Below are 18,250 nucleotides of genomic sequence, written 5' to 3' on the forward strand. Positions count from 1 at the left end.
ATTTTATGGATTTAGTTTATTTTTTTAAATATTTAATGTGTATTAAACATAAAATACAATATACTCTCCCTTGATTAGACTTTAACAACGTTTTTTCTATTCTTTAACACAAGCTTTTAAACGCAATATTTTGAATATTTATTAAAATTTTAACATTTATTGAACGTAAAATTCACATATATATATATATATATATATATATATATATATATATATATATGTAGAGAGAGAGAGAGAGAGAGAGAGAGAGAGAGAGAGAGAGAGAGAGAGAGAGAGAGTTTCTTCTGTAATTTTCTGTTTAATTGCAGATTAGATATATTGATACATGTAGCATAATGTTAATATATAGAACAATAATGAGAAACGTATTACAAAACTTCCAAAGAAAAATATTCAGAAAAATTTGAAAAGCTTCACTTATTTCTGGACTGTACGTACAAAAAGTACCTTAACTAATCTTATAAAACAAGTAACTGAATTGTATTAATTTATAAGTGCAGATAACATTGATGTTGAAAAATTCAATCTGAAAAAAAGACCAAACTAGAACAATTTCAATCATAACAATAATTTAACACCTATATTATTTGTACTTTACTTTGTTTTATGTAAATTTGAATTCGAAATGTCGTATGATATCAGTAATTAATGAATTTTCTCAGTATTATCGGAATTATTTATGAACAGGATGTTAATGTTTAAATATATATATATATATATATATATATATATATATATATAAAATACATTACCAAAGAATGCCCCCCTCCTCTTCTATATTTTAAACTATTCCAGTAATAGTATTGCGGTATGTATATTTTGAATTTTTCCAGGATTCTGGTTTTTCCACTGCCACTTCGCCTACCATCTCGACACTGGAATGAGCGGGATACTGCAGGTCGGAGAGGTTGATTCTTTCCCTCCACCACCTCCAGGCTTCCCCAGGTGTGGAGACTTCTTGCCTTACCCGTGAATTCATAGTCCTGGCATGTCCAATAAACTGTTTACCAGTTTAATTAGCATAATTTAACTTTAATTCTACATACTATTACTTGATTTCAATTACATTAAATGAGCATAACACATAAAGTAGCTAAGGTTGGAAGTGTTGATTCAATGTGAAAGTTGGGTTTAGCAATGAGAAGAAGAATTGTTTTACTGTCTGTCTTATCTTATTGCTTATTAATATTAGAATAAAGTTAAAAGGCAATATATAACCATTGGGATATTGGCTGATTCTACCGATGGGTATTCGGTTTTATTTCGTCGCCTTCTATCGGGATAAAAAGATTAATATGGAGTCATTTTCCATCAGTTTTCAGTTAAAAGAGAGGGTCCTTATTAAAAAAATACCCTGCAAAATCTTATAGTTTTTTTAATACCATAGGTATTTACGGTGATTTAAATCATGAAGTACATATCGGCTTGATACCCAAAGTAATTATAACTTTATCTATTTTTATATTTTCCAAACCAATATGGTTTAGTTAGAATAATTCTTATGCAAAGTTGAAAGATATATGTAAATAATAATATTAAGTTTTTATCCCGCATGTTTACTTAAAGTGAGTGAAATAAAAGTGTCATCTGATAAAAATTTCACAAGCGGTATTACACTTCTTGAACATAAATAGTATCCCTAGTATTTGTGACAGAGTTTGCTAAAAAAGTTTGTGTAAAATCCTTACTTGGTTTAATAATTCATAAAACATACTGTTACCTTTAAGATCACATTTCAATTTTACCGATTTGACATGGGTCGTTTATTGAGCATCGGCTGAAAATGGCTGTAACTTTTCAAACATGTACATGTCATATTTTTAAACAATACACACCAACTTGTTTAAAAATATCACAAAACAAGTGAATGATATGTTTTCCTCAACCAGCAGGCTATTTATGTATTTCGTTTTATAAACTCCTGAGAGAGTATTTATGTTTAAGCATTTATGTTTAATTATGAATGTTTCTAATATATCACATAGATCTTATTTGGTACTATAAACTCCTGTGCGAGTACAAAATACAGCATTTACGTTTAATTATGAATATTTCTAAAATCATACGTGAATCTGATTCGATTGGTCCTAAATATAACACTTTTATGGATAATATAGCTTTGCGTGATAAAATGTGCCAATAGCTGTAAGTAAAAACCATATCAGAACCATACCTTTCATATGTAGAAGAATGAAGTATCATGTTAAAAGGTGAAGGAAATGGTATCGTGTTTTGGCATAACCTCATATAATTGAACAATTACGCTATATTCTTATTTGTAAATCATCATGTTGCATGCATTCATGACGTCTTTTTTTTAGTGTTTTTACGGAATTGAATAAAATTAGAATATTAGCTCACAAAAAAGTAGTTGGATTATATAGAGAATTACTTGAAGGTAGTAGGATGTAATTTATAATCGAATTAACATATACAAAATACATTATTTATTAAAAGTATTACTGTAGTAATGTAGAAATAAATATTTTATATTTAACAAATCAATAATCACTACATTTCAAAAGTTGATAACTTCGAAAGATGGGATTCAACTATCAGTATTTAAATATATATTGTATGTTATTAAAAGTTCATATAAAATTGGTCTTTTCTGTTTGCTCCCTATTTATATTTAAATATTGTATACTCACAATGTATTATAATAGTGGAGAGTTTCGTAGATTTATTTTTACTTCGATAATATGCTCAGAAATTAATAAAACATAATTTGTTTTTATTTATACCTTGCAGTTTATATCGTATTATTATATAAGTAAATAATAATATCCTTAAATTTCTAAATGATATTTGATGATTTATAGAGACAAGACTCATTTTAAATTGAATTATGTCAAATAAAAAGCAAAGTTTTACCAAGAAGTAAAATAGTAAAATGAAGATTGATGCACTGAGTAATACTCCATCACCGGGGATAGTCACTGTATGTGGAAAGTACGTGATCCAACTCCAAGGTCTCAACTCCAGACTACGTGACTAGGAGCTACAAGTACACGTAAAAGCGGGGCTACAAATCTACTTATTTTATGTACTGAATCAACAAAATTCGTGTAGGTTCGAATAAACTAAGACACTGTCACCTATTGGTACTTTCAGTTATGGCCCTATTGTACCGACCTACCTTTCTCATTTCTTCATACATTTTGAAAAAAATGCAAATGCATTTGCTGACATTATACAATTTTTAAATTAAGTAATTAAAATCGTACTAAGGAACGCACATATTTATTTCCTTCTGGATAAAAAAATAATAAAACCTTGAAAAGGTTATGTATTATCAACCTCATAAAAAAATCATATAAAAAATTGTATTAAGTGTTCCTTATGTTTAGCATTGCCTCATTATTATGATTATACATTAATATCAATCACAATTAAAAAAACAAAATATTAATGCATAATCTAACAGAATTGGTTAAGAAAACTTTCATCTGAAGGCCTTGAGATTTTTCATGAAACTGTATTTCGATATATATATATACTCGTATATATATATATATATATATATATATATATATATATATATATATATATATATTAAAAAACATACCAATTATTGGACTTCGTATAAATTTCCTTTAATATATACATATTCCTTTTTCCCCATGATACACTAGCCAACGACAGTGTAGTAAGGTTGCCAACAATATAATGGTAAGAGTTCACCACACTATATGTTACGTAATAGGATTTGCTTATGTTCCATGCAATATTTCAAGTTCATAGCTTATTTTTATATAAAGAAATACTGAAAATAAATCTTTGGTTCACTTTATAAGTAAAATTGTGTCAGTATACTACTTCAACGACGCTCAGCCTAATTCCGTGGTTAAACAAGCAATTCCATGAAGTTATTTTTTATTTATATATATACAGGGTGAATATAAAGTCAGGACCCCCCTTCTACTTTTTTCCATAGGTAATATAAGGAGATATCCTTTGGGTAGTGGTGCAATATGGAAAGGAAGTTTCATTTTATGATATTGAAATTTTTTTTTGTCTCCCAAAAATGCGAAATTTTGGGGGAAACTCAAAATTTCCAAATGTAAACCCCTATCAAGTGACCCCTCATTTTAAAGAGCATGGAAAAAACTTAAATATTGGTGAAAACCAGAGATCGCTATCTCTTTTCCAACAACATAGCTAATAAAAATTGTAATTACGTATTTACACCTAAATTTATTTTGTTTGGGTACAGTTTCCGTCTGCGTGGAGGAAACAGGTTTATTGGTTGTTTGTGTTCTCAATGAGTGAGGCATGCAAATGGACGAAGAATCCAATATTAGAAAGTAAACTGATAAGGAGTTTATTTTCAATGAGTGACTGGGGCTTTCCCGGTTCGAAGTACAGTTAGTACAAACTAGTCCATTCCTTGTTTCAATCTTGTGAGAACAGGTTCATACTTTGACAGTAGTTATTATCTTAGTAGATCATTATTATCCAGTGGTATCGTGAGGTTACTGTTCCATGAAATATTTTGAGAAGTTTTTATGTGTTTTAGTGTTATTATAATAATTTATTTAGATGCACTTTTCGCATTGTAAGTTTTAAATAATATTATCTAATTAATACTGATTACGAGTTAAAAATGGCACGTAGTCACGAATATAAAGTAGAAATGATATTTACTTTCGGGGCTTCGAATGAAAAATTATCATGTGGCAGAAAAGGCGGTTTAATTTGGCACATCCTGTTAGACCTGTGGCAAGGGAAATACTTAAGAACTTTAGTAAATAAGTTCCGAGAATTTGGTTCCATCAAAGATGCCCCCACGCTCAGGTCGGCCTCCTTTAGGCGGTGGACAAACAGTTTCAAATTGTTGCAAAATTTGTTGAAGATCCGCAGCAGTCCACCAGATTAGTAGCAAATCTTTGTGATGTTTCCCAAATTTCTGTGGTAAAGTTACTGAAAAAAAAAATAAAATTTCACGCTTATAAAATTAAGCTTATCCATGAGTTAAACAAAGACGATCCAGACCGTCGTCTACAATTTTGTGAAGAAATGGAAGCACTAATTTCTGCTCATCCATTGTTTGTTCAAAACGTTGTGTTTAGTGATGAATCCAGTTTTTTCGTCAATGGAGATGTGAAACAACACAACTGCAGGTACTGGGACACAGAAAATCCCCATGTTTTCCGTGAATCTCGCACCCAGTACCCAGGAAAAAGTTAATTTTTGGGCCGGGATTTTTGGGAATCACATTATAGGACCATTTTTTTATTAATTGGAATCTCAATAGTCAACTGTATTTGGAAATGTTACAAGAATCAATTTTTCCTGCAATAAATACTGTTATTAGAGAGGATCAACATGAATTTGAAAAAGAAATCGTTCATTTCCAGCAAGATGGTGCCCCACCACATTATCATAGTGCTGTACGACATTTCCTGGGAATTCAGCTACGTAGTCAGTTGATTGGTAGGCGTAGTGTAATAGAATGGCCTGCACGGTCTCCGGACCTTACACCTATGGACTTTTTTTATGGGGTCACATAAAATCCATAATTTACAAAAACACCAGTGTAGCAAACCTTGAAGATTTAAGAAACAGGATTATTGATTCTTGCAACCAAATACCACCTCAGACTTTTCCAAAACGTCAGAGAGGCGTTAACTCACTGCCAAATAGTAAGAGGGCTTCAGTTTGAACATTTGATTTGACTTCGTGACGTGGTGAGTTATTAAAATTGTTCTGGTAATAATGGCTATTATTTCGGATTAGGAAAGAGATAGAAAATCTCTGGTTTTCACCAATATTTAAGTTTTTTCATGCTCTTTAAAATGAGGGGGTCACTTGATAGGGGTTTAAATTTGAAAATTTTGAGTTTCCCCCCAAAATTTCGCATTTTTTGGGGGACAAAAAAAAATTTTCAATATCATAAATGAAACTTCCTTTCCATATTGCACCACTACCCAAAGGATATCTCCTTAATATTACCTATGGAAAAAAGTAGGGGGGGGGGGGGGGTCCTGACTTTATATTCACCCTGTATATATATATATATATATATATATATATATATATATATATATATATATATATATATATATATCGAAATCCAGTTTCATGAAAAATCTCAAGGCCTTCAGATGAAAGTTTTCTTAACCAATTCTGGTAGATTATGCATTAATATTTTGTTTTTTGAATTGTGATTGATATTAATGTATAATAATTAAAATTCTACGCGTAAAGCCAACATGAAACAAGGTACTCTTGTTTGAGATAGTTTGGGTATACATTTTAATATGTCAAATATTAGATTCTCTTATGAGCACACTACGTTTGTTAAAAAATGTATTTATTCTGATTTTATTTAGCATTAAACGATTTAAAAGTGTTCGCTACCGCTCGGAAAAACCCTATGGTTTCAAAAAATTACCTTTTTACTCAATTTTAAGTTTACAAGTCAGTTTGTTTACGAGATATCATAAATGAAATAAATAAATGAAATTGGTCCAGTACCTTAAGTGATAGGCTTCACTGACGCTCAGCCACAAAAACTACTTATTATCAACCAATGGTTGGTTCTAGATTAAAGGTAGCATGTAATATTTCCATACCAACTATCGTAGCTAACGTTAAGTTTCAATTTATTTTATATTGAAAAATTAATAAAATAAAGTTACTTATTGCATGTCTGTTAAATATAAACATTTACCAATACACACTCACTTTAGGCAAATATCAAGTATTGCCCGCTTTTCTGAGCTGTGTAAGAAGATACAAAATATGAAAGAAATTTAAAGCACATTTTTTAAGATATTCAACTAGTTTCTCCACCCATTTTATCCTTATAATGAAGTATAAGAATTAGTCTTTGAAAATAATGATCGTCGCATACTGAAAATCTTCCATTAACGTGCCCAGTAAGAATAATCATACTTACTATCGCTAGTGCTACATATTAACTTAAGATTTAAGTAAATTATTATGGTATCAGAGTAAATAAAGTTGGACTGCAATTTATTTTATAAGAGTTTCTAATGAGTACAGAAAACAACTGATAAATCTATTGTCTCAATGCTAAATATAATATAACAGCGGTGAGAATTATATTACAAAAGAAGGTCTGCCATAGCAGAGCTCATCACAGTGCGACTTTGCCAGACCTGTAGGTCTGAAAGAAACGCACAGGTACTGGGGCCAAATATCAGTGAGAGATATTTGAAAACATGAAAATCATAGTATTATCGTTAAAAAATGTCATGTCCACCGAATGCTGCACAAAAAATTCCACGATATTGTTGGATAGGTTCATTTCATGAGATAATCGACTCGCTGTAGATATTTAGTGACCAAGTTGCGGTAAACATGTGTGGGTCATGCTATTCCATGCATATAATACTTAAAATACGATGAGAAATGTTCAGGACAACATAATGGCATTGCAATTAGAGGATTCTTTCCAGATAACGAATTCTCACAGAGGTTAGTTCACAGAGGAAACTGATGTGGTTAAGGGGAATCACATTTTCCCAAACTCGGGTTTTTGAACCTGAGTTTGAAGTTATACGACTGGTTGTATGAAGTTGGATGGTACTTAGTAGAGGACATTAGATTGAATGCAGTGAACAAAGACTGAACTAATATTTTGATTATTCATTTACGAATTTTCTCATTTGTTACAAAACTTTCATTAAATAGCTCTTAATGATATGCGGTTCCAAAATAAATGAGTACTCTAGAGAGTTTGAGAACAATGATCGTAAACATATCTCTATATAGAGAAATAGGGAGGAAAGAGCTCAGTGTAGTCAATGAAGTTGTTTTTGTTCAGACTATGTTGGCAAAAAAAATGTTATCAATACATTTTGATTAGGATAATAGTGTCTAAAATTAAAGATTTAGACCAATCTTGACGTATTTACATGGGCTTTACAGGGGTAGAAGATTTGGTATAAGCTCCTATTAAGATAACAAATAAAAATCTTTTTACAAAGGTACATGTGTAGCTTTTGTTTTAATTATGTTTGTCGCCAGTGATGTACTGAAATTTCGAGTACAACAAAATAATCATATTACAAAAATATTACTAATAATCCTCACGAATATTAAACTTCCTTTGGTGTAAAACAACTTTGCTGTACATGTGACCATCATACAAAGTAATATCAGTTTTCCTTTTTTGTCGTATCTCTCGACCGCATTTTAGTGTAATGGTGCGGGAACTGTTCTTTGGCGTTTTCTATTCTGTACATATCAGGATTCGGCCGGGAATACTCCTCCTCTTTCAGTCTCACGGTTACCTTCAGTAAGCCTTTGGCTGCAGCTTCGTTCGATGCCTTCTCTCGGGTTTTACAATTACATTTAGCTATTGTACATTTCTTGGGGTCTACATGTCGGGAAAAGGTTCGTAGAAGGTACAATTTTGGGATAAAATAAGACATTTTCAAACTTTTGACTTGAAACTTGTAATACTACTTGGATTTTGAAAGCTTTTGTTGCTAGGCATCAGAAATATTTTACTTGGTGTAATAGTAAACAAGCACATTTGTTCAAAATATGGAAATGAGGAATTGCTTTCTACATATATAACTGACTTCAATAGCAAATTCGTATTGAAATCAGTATTCTAAGATTCTGTAAATTTACGTATTCTTTCAATTTATGTAATTTCTACCGAAAATTTTGCTTAAAAATTATTTAATTTATATTTAATTTCTTAAAAAAAAATAAATTTTATCGTAATGATGTGAACATTTTTTAATTTTTTCACTGGAATACTTTACTCGTAGATCAAATCTTAAATTATATTTTTGTGATTTTCTATTTAAAATATACTTGATCCTTAAAGTTTTAATTATTACTTGAAGGCTTATGTAGACGAAATTAGTTTTATATATATATATATATATATATATATATATATATATATATATATATGTATGTATGTACTAAATAATAGGAGTAGACATAAAATAATAATTTTGTAATAACGCCTAAGCACTGTCAAGTAATTAAACATTGAAATCGTGATGGAAACACTGAGAAATGCTTCATTCCTGGCGAGAGTTGTATGTAGGGAGTACGCGATTCAGCTCCAAAGTTTCAACTCCAGGCTAAATGAATAAGAGCTAAATAGTATACGTAAATGTGGGGATTAAAATAAATCTACTGCCGTGAGGTTTTACAGGATCATCCAAAAGGTAATTCCCATCCCTGTAATATTTAAACGGTTTGGCCCAGTAAAACATTGGGCATCTTCATGTTAGATGTCCGTGGAAAGGAAAACACATTTTGGTGGATACTGGAAGCCGCTATCCATCACCGTTCTACTTTAGCGGCCGCTAAAGGATGCAAAAAACGGTTTCCAGCCTAAATGACTGCACGTAATTTGGTTTCTGGAGTTTTTTTGGAAAAGTACTTAAAATCACTTTTAAAAACTACCCACCTATTTCCAAGATGGTGGTATCAAGCAAGTGATAAACGGAGTTATTCTTCTTCCTCAGTAAGTTTTAGACGGATTTGAATAAAACATTATTATTGAGTCGTAGGTGGTTAGTAGACGAAGACGTATTGTGACCTGTATTCCGTAGTTCAGTTTTAATGATTAGTGTTGTGTATAGTTTCTTATTAAGTGCATGTTTTTAGAGTTAGTGAAGTTGACAAACAACATGGTGGTTGTGGTTCCTGACTTAGGCGTGCCACAACGCTTTGGTAAGATTTGTTTATTTTAACCTAGTTTGTAATTGTTTATTATGTTAGTTCTTTACCTGAAGAAGAGATCAGATTGCAGATATCGAAACGTAGTGTTACTGATTTCTTATTTCACTGAACGATGGCAAATGTCCGGAAAAATCCTGATTCCTTCATTATTTTTGGGAGTTTTCGGATCGAGAATCACGTTTTGACATCGGTTTTTTAAAATGCTTATACGTTTTCAATGTGGCAAGGTCAAACTGGCAGTACAAATATTTCAACAAGAACGTGTTTGCTCAGACTTATAGAGGCCAGAGGCCACCATCTGCTATACACTGGGTCTTAGTATAAGTGGGAGCCAGCTATATATTTCGACCTGTTATAGACCAGGGCTTGTTTGACGTGGGGTCAGCTATAGACCAGGATCTACTGTAGACCAGAGCTTGTTTGACGTGGGATCATCTGTAGACCAGGATCTACTAGACCAGAGCTTGTTTGAGGTGGAACCAGCGATAGACCGGTGTATGCTATACACCAGGATCTGCTATAGACCAGGACTTATTTGAAGTGGAGCCAGCTATAGACCGGAGACTGGTATAGACCAGGACTTGTTTGAGGTGGGCCCAGATATAGACTAGGATCTGTTTTAAACGAGGGCTTATTTTGAGGTGGGAATAGCTGTAGAAAAGGTCTTGTTTGATGAGGGACCAGCAACAGACCAGGGTCTGTTAGAGGTTGCGACATGTTAGAGGCTAGGATCTGCTATAGAAATAGGCTTGCTAAAAGCCGGGATAATCTATTTGCAACATATCGCTTTTACATGTTCTAGGTAAATCTCGAGGCACGTGTATGTCAAGATTTATTTCTCTGCGACACGGAAAGTTTGAAAAACAAAATTACAATTCTTCTAAGGTTTGTGATAATATTTCAATCTCAATGGGCGCTTTATCTTTATAAAAGATCTTTGTGTGTTAAATTTCATCTTTAATGGACAACAATAAGTTTGAGAATTACTTATAAAGGAATGTCTTTGTGCGTAAAGGCTTTGCTTTGTATATGTGGATAATCATTATCAACTTTAATTTAATTACATACTTGTTGAACTGTGAGGTAAAGTCGACAATGGAAATATTGTGTTATTTTTTAGAATTACATAGAATCTATTATGAATTAGCAATCTGAACAAAGCTAAAAGGTAATGAACGCAAGAACATTCGAAAATATTGTAGTTAGATTTTTAATTGTTTTAAACCATGTAGGTCTAATCGATTAAAAGCTCCTAAGTTTAAAAGCTATAACCACTTAAAAAATATTTATTTCAATAGAATAGAACTTCAATGGAAGCTTATATTCTTTCCTTATTATTATCACAAACTTTATCCAATACACAATTTTGATCTAGCATATGACCCCGATCTGTGTAGTAATTAGTTCCATCGCCAACCACGGGTCCATCATATAATTGGAGTAAGATTTTTTTTAATTTAAGCAATTCCATCAATAAAAACCTAATTTAGAATACAATCATTTTATTCTTAATTAAATGATTTGTATTCAATTAGCAATATTTTGATAATTATTAATTATGAGTAATTAGTTAATGAAGTTTGTTTTTATTCTTTAAATTATGTAATTATCAAGTGACTTACGCGGTCAGTTTGTATCTATAAAAATAGAATTAAAATATTGGAACATTTACATTACTATTTTCATAAACTATTGAAATTTTAAATAGCGAGAAAGTTTTTATATAATTTTCATAATGTTGTTACTTCTTTATGTATTTCTTATGGACTATAATAGTTTATAGTTGTACTATAATAATGGAATAATAGTTTCAAGACTTTCTTCCAGTTCTGAATATGAAAAATATTGTTTCTTAATTAGTATAATTAAAAATGGTTTTTGCATAATAAAAATTATACGAAGTGTTAATGTAGTATTTTATACAATAAAAAATATATACATTAGAAATATTGTATAACTTAGATGTTGTTTTAGTTAGTATAGGTTTTATTATAACGATCTAAAATTTGGTTCTGTATTTACTATTAGAAAGAACAATACATTTTCAATTAAATGAAGTAAATTTTAATTTTTTATTGACATCGCAATAAATTGAGGGATGGAGTTTACGCAATAAATTGAAGTTTACTTATATTAATCTCGTATTGTAAAATATGATATATTGCAATAAATTATAGTTATGTTAATCTCAATTAAACTGTAATTTATATTTAACCAAGCAATTAAATAAATAATTAATTATAACCTAATAAAAGTGATATTTAATTTCTGATGTATATGTAGTGTTGAAAAAAGTACCTAATATTGGTCTATTACAAACAGGCAATTTTACCTTCTGTTCACCCTCTTCTTAGTGCAGACTTTGAAATTTGACACTGTCACAGACTTTACTCATGGAGTCTGGAGTAAAGTTCGTCAGAAGTGATCCAAAAAATAACTATGGTAAAATATTTGATTCAATATGAATGTAGAGCTTCGTTCTCAACTTTGTTTGCATCTCGTTAGACGAACATCCAGAAAACCCCAGGATTCAAGTCTGTAACACGTAAAATTCCAGGCGCTGCACTAAGAATAAGGTGAACTCAAAACTCAAAATTCACATTTTACCAATATTGCTAAATATGGCTATATTGTTTTTTGGCCATTTTAGATCTTTATATATTCGAAGGGTCCACGGGAAAAAGGAGAAGAGTCCAAAAATATTTTTTTAAAGATTTTAATACCATAGTAAAGTATAAAGTATAAGGATCTTGGTCATACCATTTACATAGTAAAAACGGGGATAGTCCAGTAGATATATCTTTAAGAAAATACAATAAATTTAAAATATCCTATACAGGGATAAAAGGAGGAGAGTCCATGCTTGACAAGGAAAGAATGGGGAGAGTCACATGTTTATATTGCACCGGACTCAGCTGATCAGTTGTTTTAGTTTACTTCTCATTTTTGCTCACTTGTTTTGAGGTTATGTTTGTGTGTTTTCACATGTGCTGTGTTGGAAGTTATTGAAATAAAATAAAAGAAGGCCTAGTTACAGGTGATGGTGAGGCTAAGCTTTACTTACAAACTTCAAAAAAACGAAAAGTGTTGGGTATAATGAGTGCTGTTCGGAAGAAACTGCAAACAGAAGTTAGAGGCTGATCAGAAACTGAAGAAACTCTGCAATGAAAGCAAAATTCATCTACTAAACGCTAATACGTTCTTTGTGCGTAAAATTAGCTCAAGGTTAGCTAGTCATAAATCAAAGGAGCGTGAGTCAATTGCGATGGATTTTCAGAAAAACCTTCCTACGCCCATTATAACCACGAATGATGTTTATTATAAAAGCCAACTAACAGTCATCAAGTTTAACATCCATGTCCTTTCCTCGAGTAATTCCTATTTCTATGGATACGATAAAACCGTAGGGGGAGAAGTAGCAGATGAAGTGGCTTCCTTTTTATTTGATTTCGTAATGTGAAAACTTGAACCTGCAGTGACAGAATTTTTTGTGACTCGTGTGCCGGTCAGAATAAAACTGGACACTCCCGTATGGCACATTACTTGGTGCATCATGTCAAAAGACTCGTCAAAGTATATGGTCTTTCCTATTAAAGGACACTCAAGTGCGATCGAAACATGGCAAATATTAACCAAAATTAGTGGATTCAACTTCCAAGTGACTGGTTTGATGAGTTTATTAGCTCAAGAGCAAAACCATCCCCCTTTGTTGTCATTGAAGTCGACAAGAGCTTAGTACGGAAGTAGACTGGGCACTTTGAGCAGCTTTATTCAAATAAATGCCTTTTCAAATCAAGGCAAATCAGAGAATTTGTCGTAGAAAGAAAACGTCATCGCCTGATGCAGCATCGATCAACATTCAATGGACACTCGGATGGCGATGTCGTGAATGAATCGGGATCAGTACCTCGAGAAGAAGACTTGCTACCTCAGGGAGGATATCTACCGCCAGATCCTGTTTATCAAGGTAATGAACATTACATCGCTATTTTTTGTATTAAACTTTGTTAATACATTACTGTACTCTACAAAATTTTAGGAAATTAAAAAAATCTATAAAATCTTTTTTAGGACTGTTTACCAGTACTGTGACCTTCAAGCTCTAAAAACATTTTGTGGTGAAGAAGTCAATGTTTTCTACAGATATATCCCTAAAATGGAACCAGGAGAAACAAAAAAGAGCCAGAAGAAGAAAACAGAAAAAAGGCTCCAAAACATGGAAACAAGAAATAATGGTTGAAAGAAAGGAACTTAATAACAAATTTTAAAATGAGTATCCTGTGACCCTCCCCCTTCTTTCCTTGTAAAACTGGACCCTCCCCTTTCGTTACTTTATAGCCTAATTTTGAAATGATATTATTTTTCAACATTATTTTTTACTTTACATGTACTATATAAGTTGTAGAATCTTATAATATTGGTAAAACTAAATTCGTAGATGTATGGTAAATCATATAATAGATTATAAGCTAAAACAGCCGTTCCTGAACAAATTTGAAAATATGGACTATCCCCCTTTTTCCCGTGGGCCCTTCGTTTATTTTATTAACTTCCAAACTTAGGTTCATTTGAAGTTACTCCTTAGCACATTGGTTTAAAATCAAAGCTATGGAAAACCTGAAATATATAAGATAACCCTGATTACATATATTTTTTTCTTATATAAATATAACGAACCAAACAAGTATGCAAACTAAAAATTTAGAAATTCTGCAGGATTGGTCATCACTCCTAGGCAAACTTGAGATAAAAAAATATATTAGATATATGGACGAGTAATTCATTATAATCTTATTTGTTTTTAATAAATTAGCTTAGTTATAGTCAATGAAACATTACTGTTTTTCCTCACGCTGATTAAACTCCTCTATGAACATGTCAGCTGTCACATTCTAAATGTCAATTTTTCCTCTTCGCCGCATCCTTTGTATGTTTCTTAGGGCAGTTGAGGGGAAAAAGATCTTTCGTACATTCCATTCTGTAAATATCAGGATTGGGCCGATCGAACTCTACATCCTCCTGCTTCAGCCTCTCGGTTATCTTTAGTAAGCCTTTTGCCGCAGCTTCGTTCGACGCCCTCTCTCGCTTTTTACAATTACATTTGGCCAATGTATACATCTTGGGATCTACGTTATGAGAGACGGTCCGCACAAACCACAACCGTACGACAGAATAAGGTACATGTAACATTTTTACGTAAAATTTGTAAACTACTGAGATTTTGTTTGATTTTTTTGTTATTTGGAAGATCATGTTGCTAGGTATTACTTCAAATACATGCCTGTTATATCGGTTTATTTACAAACACAACTAATTGTTGAAATGAACTAAATGACCAGTCGCTTGAAATGTTTATAATTTCGATGAAATCTAATAGTGCAAACTATTTGATCCAGCTGATGCGCAAGTCGAGTAGTTTCAACGGTAGCTATTTAAACACTAATCTGTTCTAAACTATACGAAGCCTTTAAAGAAGTATTATTTTTGTAAGTAAAAACTATTTAGGATTATAATTAAAAGAGATTACTTTATAACCGTTATTCTTCATCTAAAATATTCTAAAACGATTATTATTTCATGTGTAATATATATATATATTATGTAATATATGCTATTATATATATAATCTACAATAATTGTCTATATATATATATATATATATATATATATATATATATATATATATATATATTAAATTTGTATAAGTGGCAATAGCCTAATTTAATTTCAATAAATATTGAATCGCAAAAAGTGCTTGCTCCGCCGGGACTCGAACCCGGATCTCTCACTTGCCGGGTGAATGTGCTACCATTACACCACAGAGCCCTCACTTGTTACGATTCAATTATTTTGTATTTGGCCGTTTCTTTCACATATGTGTTTAAATAACCAAACTAACATATGATCGGAAGACCAAATACCTGTCAAATGACTTCTGTTTACATTCATTAAATTTGTATAAGTGGCAATAGCCTAATTTAATTTCAATAAATATTGAATCGCAAAAAGTACTTGCTCCGCCGGGACTCGAACCCGGATCTCTCACTTGCCGTGTGAATGTGCTACCATTACACCACAGAGCCCTCACTTGTTACGATTCAATTATTTTGTATTTGGCCGTTTGGCCGTTTCTTTCACATATGTGTTTAAATAACCAAACTAACATATGATCGGAAGACCAAATACCTGTCAAATGACTTCTGTTTACATTCATTAAATTTGTATAAGTGGCAATAGCCTAATTTAATTTCAATAAATATTGAATCGCAAAAAGTACTTGCTCCGCCGGGACTCGAACCCGGATCTCTCACTTGCCGGGTGAATGTGCTACCATTACACCACAGAGCCCTCACTTGTTACGATTCAATTATTTTGTATTTGGCCGTTTCTTTCACATATGTGTTTAAATAACCAAACTAACATATGATCGGAAGACCAAATACCTGTCAAATGACTTCTGTTTACATTCATTAAATTTGTATAAGTGGCAATAGCATAATTTAATTTCAATAAATATTGAATCTCAAAAAGTACTTGCTCCGCCGGGACTCGAACCCGGATCTCTCACTTGCCGGGTGAATGTGCTACCCGGTATTTGAAGTCATTTGACAGGTATTTGGTCTTCCGATCATATGTTAGTTTGGTTATTTAAACACATATGTGAAATAAACGGCCAAATACAAAATAATTGAATCGTAACAAGTGAGGGCTCTGTGGTGTAATGGTAGCACATTCACCACAGTTCTAATGGTTCTCCTGAACCATTAGAGATATTGAAAAACTCTCAAAAGCAAAAATGTATTATTTTGTTGAGTAGAATCTAAAAACAACATAAAATACAGGGTGTTCCATAAGAGATTTTAAAGTTGACCGCCATATTGGAAAATGGCGGCCATCTTCAAAAAATTTGAAAGTGTATCCCTGAGTGAAACTTAAAATTGAGCAAGTTCCAAATTTAAAGTGTGGTGCTAAGTCGTGTAATTAAAAAGTTAGCTATTGGATCACTTTAAAAAACTCACCCTGTATATATATATATATATATATATATATATATATATATATATATATATATAATTTAAAAAATTTAATATATCCAGTTTTTAAGATACTGTCATTTTTGATAGCAAAGTATTCTTGGAAATTATGTTTACCTGAAAAACGATACCTTTTTATGGTATGGGTTGTTTTTGGGAGTGTGCCCAGAGAACACCCTTAACTATCCCGGAACAATATTTTGCAGGCAGTGAAAGTACATGTATCCATTCAAATTACATTCGAAAAAATAAAGACCAATTATCGTACCGTTTATTAATCCAAACCACGATGTTAAAACTTTTATTTTAAATTATCTCTTTTAAAGTTGGAATTTCGAAAGGGCCAATGCCTCATACTATACCGATTTACTTATGCGGTGCTATAGACCGTTGCCTCAAAACACCATAGAACTTCTCTAAATAGTAACAGATTTTGTTGGAGAAGTTCTTTTGTCCAAATTAAAATACCTCAAAGATGAAGGTAGCAATCATCTTGGAGCACCGTATCTAAATAAAACCGATAAGTTTAGAACTTTTTATCTTTTAGAATCCTCGAAACCATTGATGTGTCTAATTTCTGTTCTGTTCTATCTGAACATAACCACTTAAAATCAGTATTGGCTAATTGCTGGAACACTATTCGAAAATGGTGCTTTCGCTCTGGGAAACGTTATGCTTGGATTTTCTCAACATTTTCCAAGAGCTTAACACACTAACCCAACACCATAAGCATATAAAAACCATCTACTTAAAGAAATACAACACTTGAAAAAGCACAGCATGACTTTCAAATTAATGGTCAATGGAAGTAAAATCAAACAACAGTCACCATCGAGGACAATTAAAACTAGGCTGTTTAGTAGTGGTATCTGCACATTGTGATAAGGACGTAATTTTTAACAGGAGTGAATTACTGTAATATGTATCCTGGTCCTAGTTTGCTTCAGTAGAGATTACGATAAAGGTTTCCTTATTGTTTTTAAAAACCGTAACGAGTGTTTTTAATTGATCATAAATACAATATAATAAGCTTTTAAAATCTAGTAATAAAAAGTGAACACAACAGTTTACAATTGTCAAAAAAACATATAAAATACGTGGGTTTTATAATCTTCTTTAAATTCTCAGCGAATTGTTTAAAGCTTACTCTATGCTTTCAAGATTATCGATGTAATGAAAGTTCAAACAGTACTTATATTGACTTAAATAGCTGTTATCGCTAATAATTACACATATAATAACTACCATTTATTATAATGTTCATATAAAACAGTTGATTCAGTTTAAATAGACTCTTTGTTTAATAGCATATGTTTACTGCAGTTCAATTCGTATAAGGATGCTCGTATCTTAAGAGGTCAAGGGAGCGTAACCAGAGGGGATTTTCTAAATATAATTAGGTTTATATTTTTTCCAGGGACCCTAAGAATATTTAAAAATGCAATCGGTTCAGTATTTTTTACGTTATTGAGTAAAAAAAGCACACACACATAGAAACAACATTATATTTTTATATAGTAGTATAATAGATA

At 31.7% G+C, this 18,250-nt stretch overlaps 1 protein-coding gene across 1 annotated transcript in view; it reads left to right on the top strand.

Moving 5' to 3' along the window:
• Positions 1-2,625, top strand: part of LOC124367707 (laccase-3-like) — a 30,053-nt gene extending 27,428 nt beyond the window's left edge. Inside the window, exon 14 of the mRNA XM_046824780.1 lies at positions 834-2,625. Coding sequence (XP_046680736.1) covers positions 834-973 — 140 coding nt within the window. The 3' untranslated portion in view covers positions 974-2,625. The remainder of the gene's footprint in view (positions 1-833) is intronic.
• The last annotated feature ends 15,625 nt before the right edge of the window (positions 2,626-18,250 follow it).

Source organism: Homalodisca vitripennis, chromosome 8 (genome assembly GCF_021130785.1).
Source record: "Homalodisca vitripennis isolate AUS2020 chromosome 8, UT_GWSS_2.1, whole genome shotgun sequence".
NCBI classification, from domain to species: domain Eukaryota; kingdom Metazoa; phylum Arthropoda; class Insecta; order Hemiptera; family Cicadellidae; genus Homalodisca; species Homalodisca vitripennis.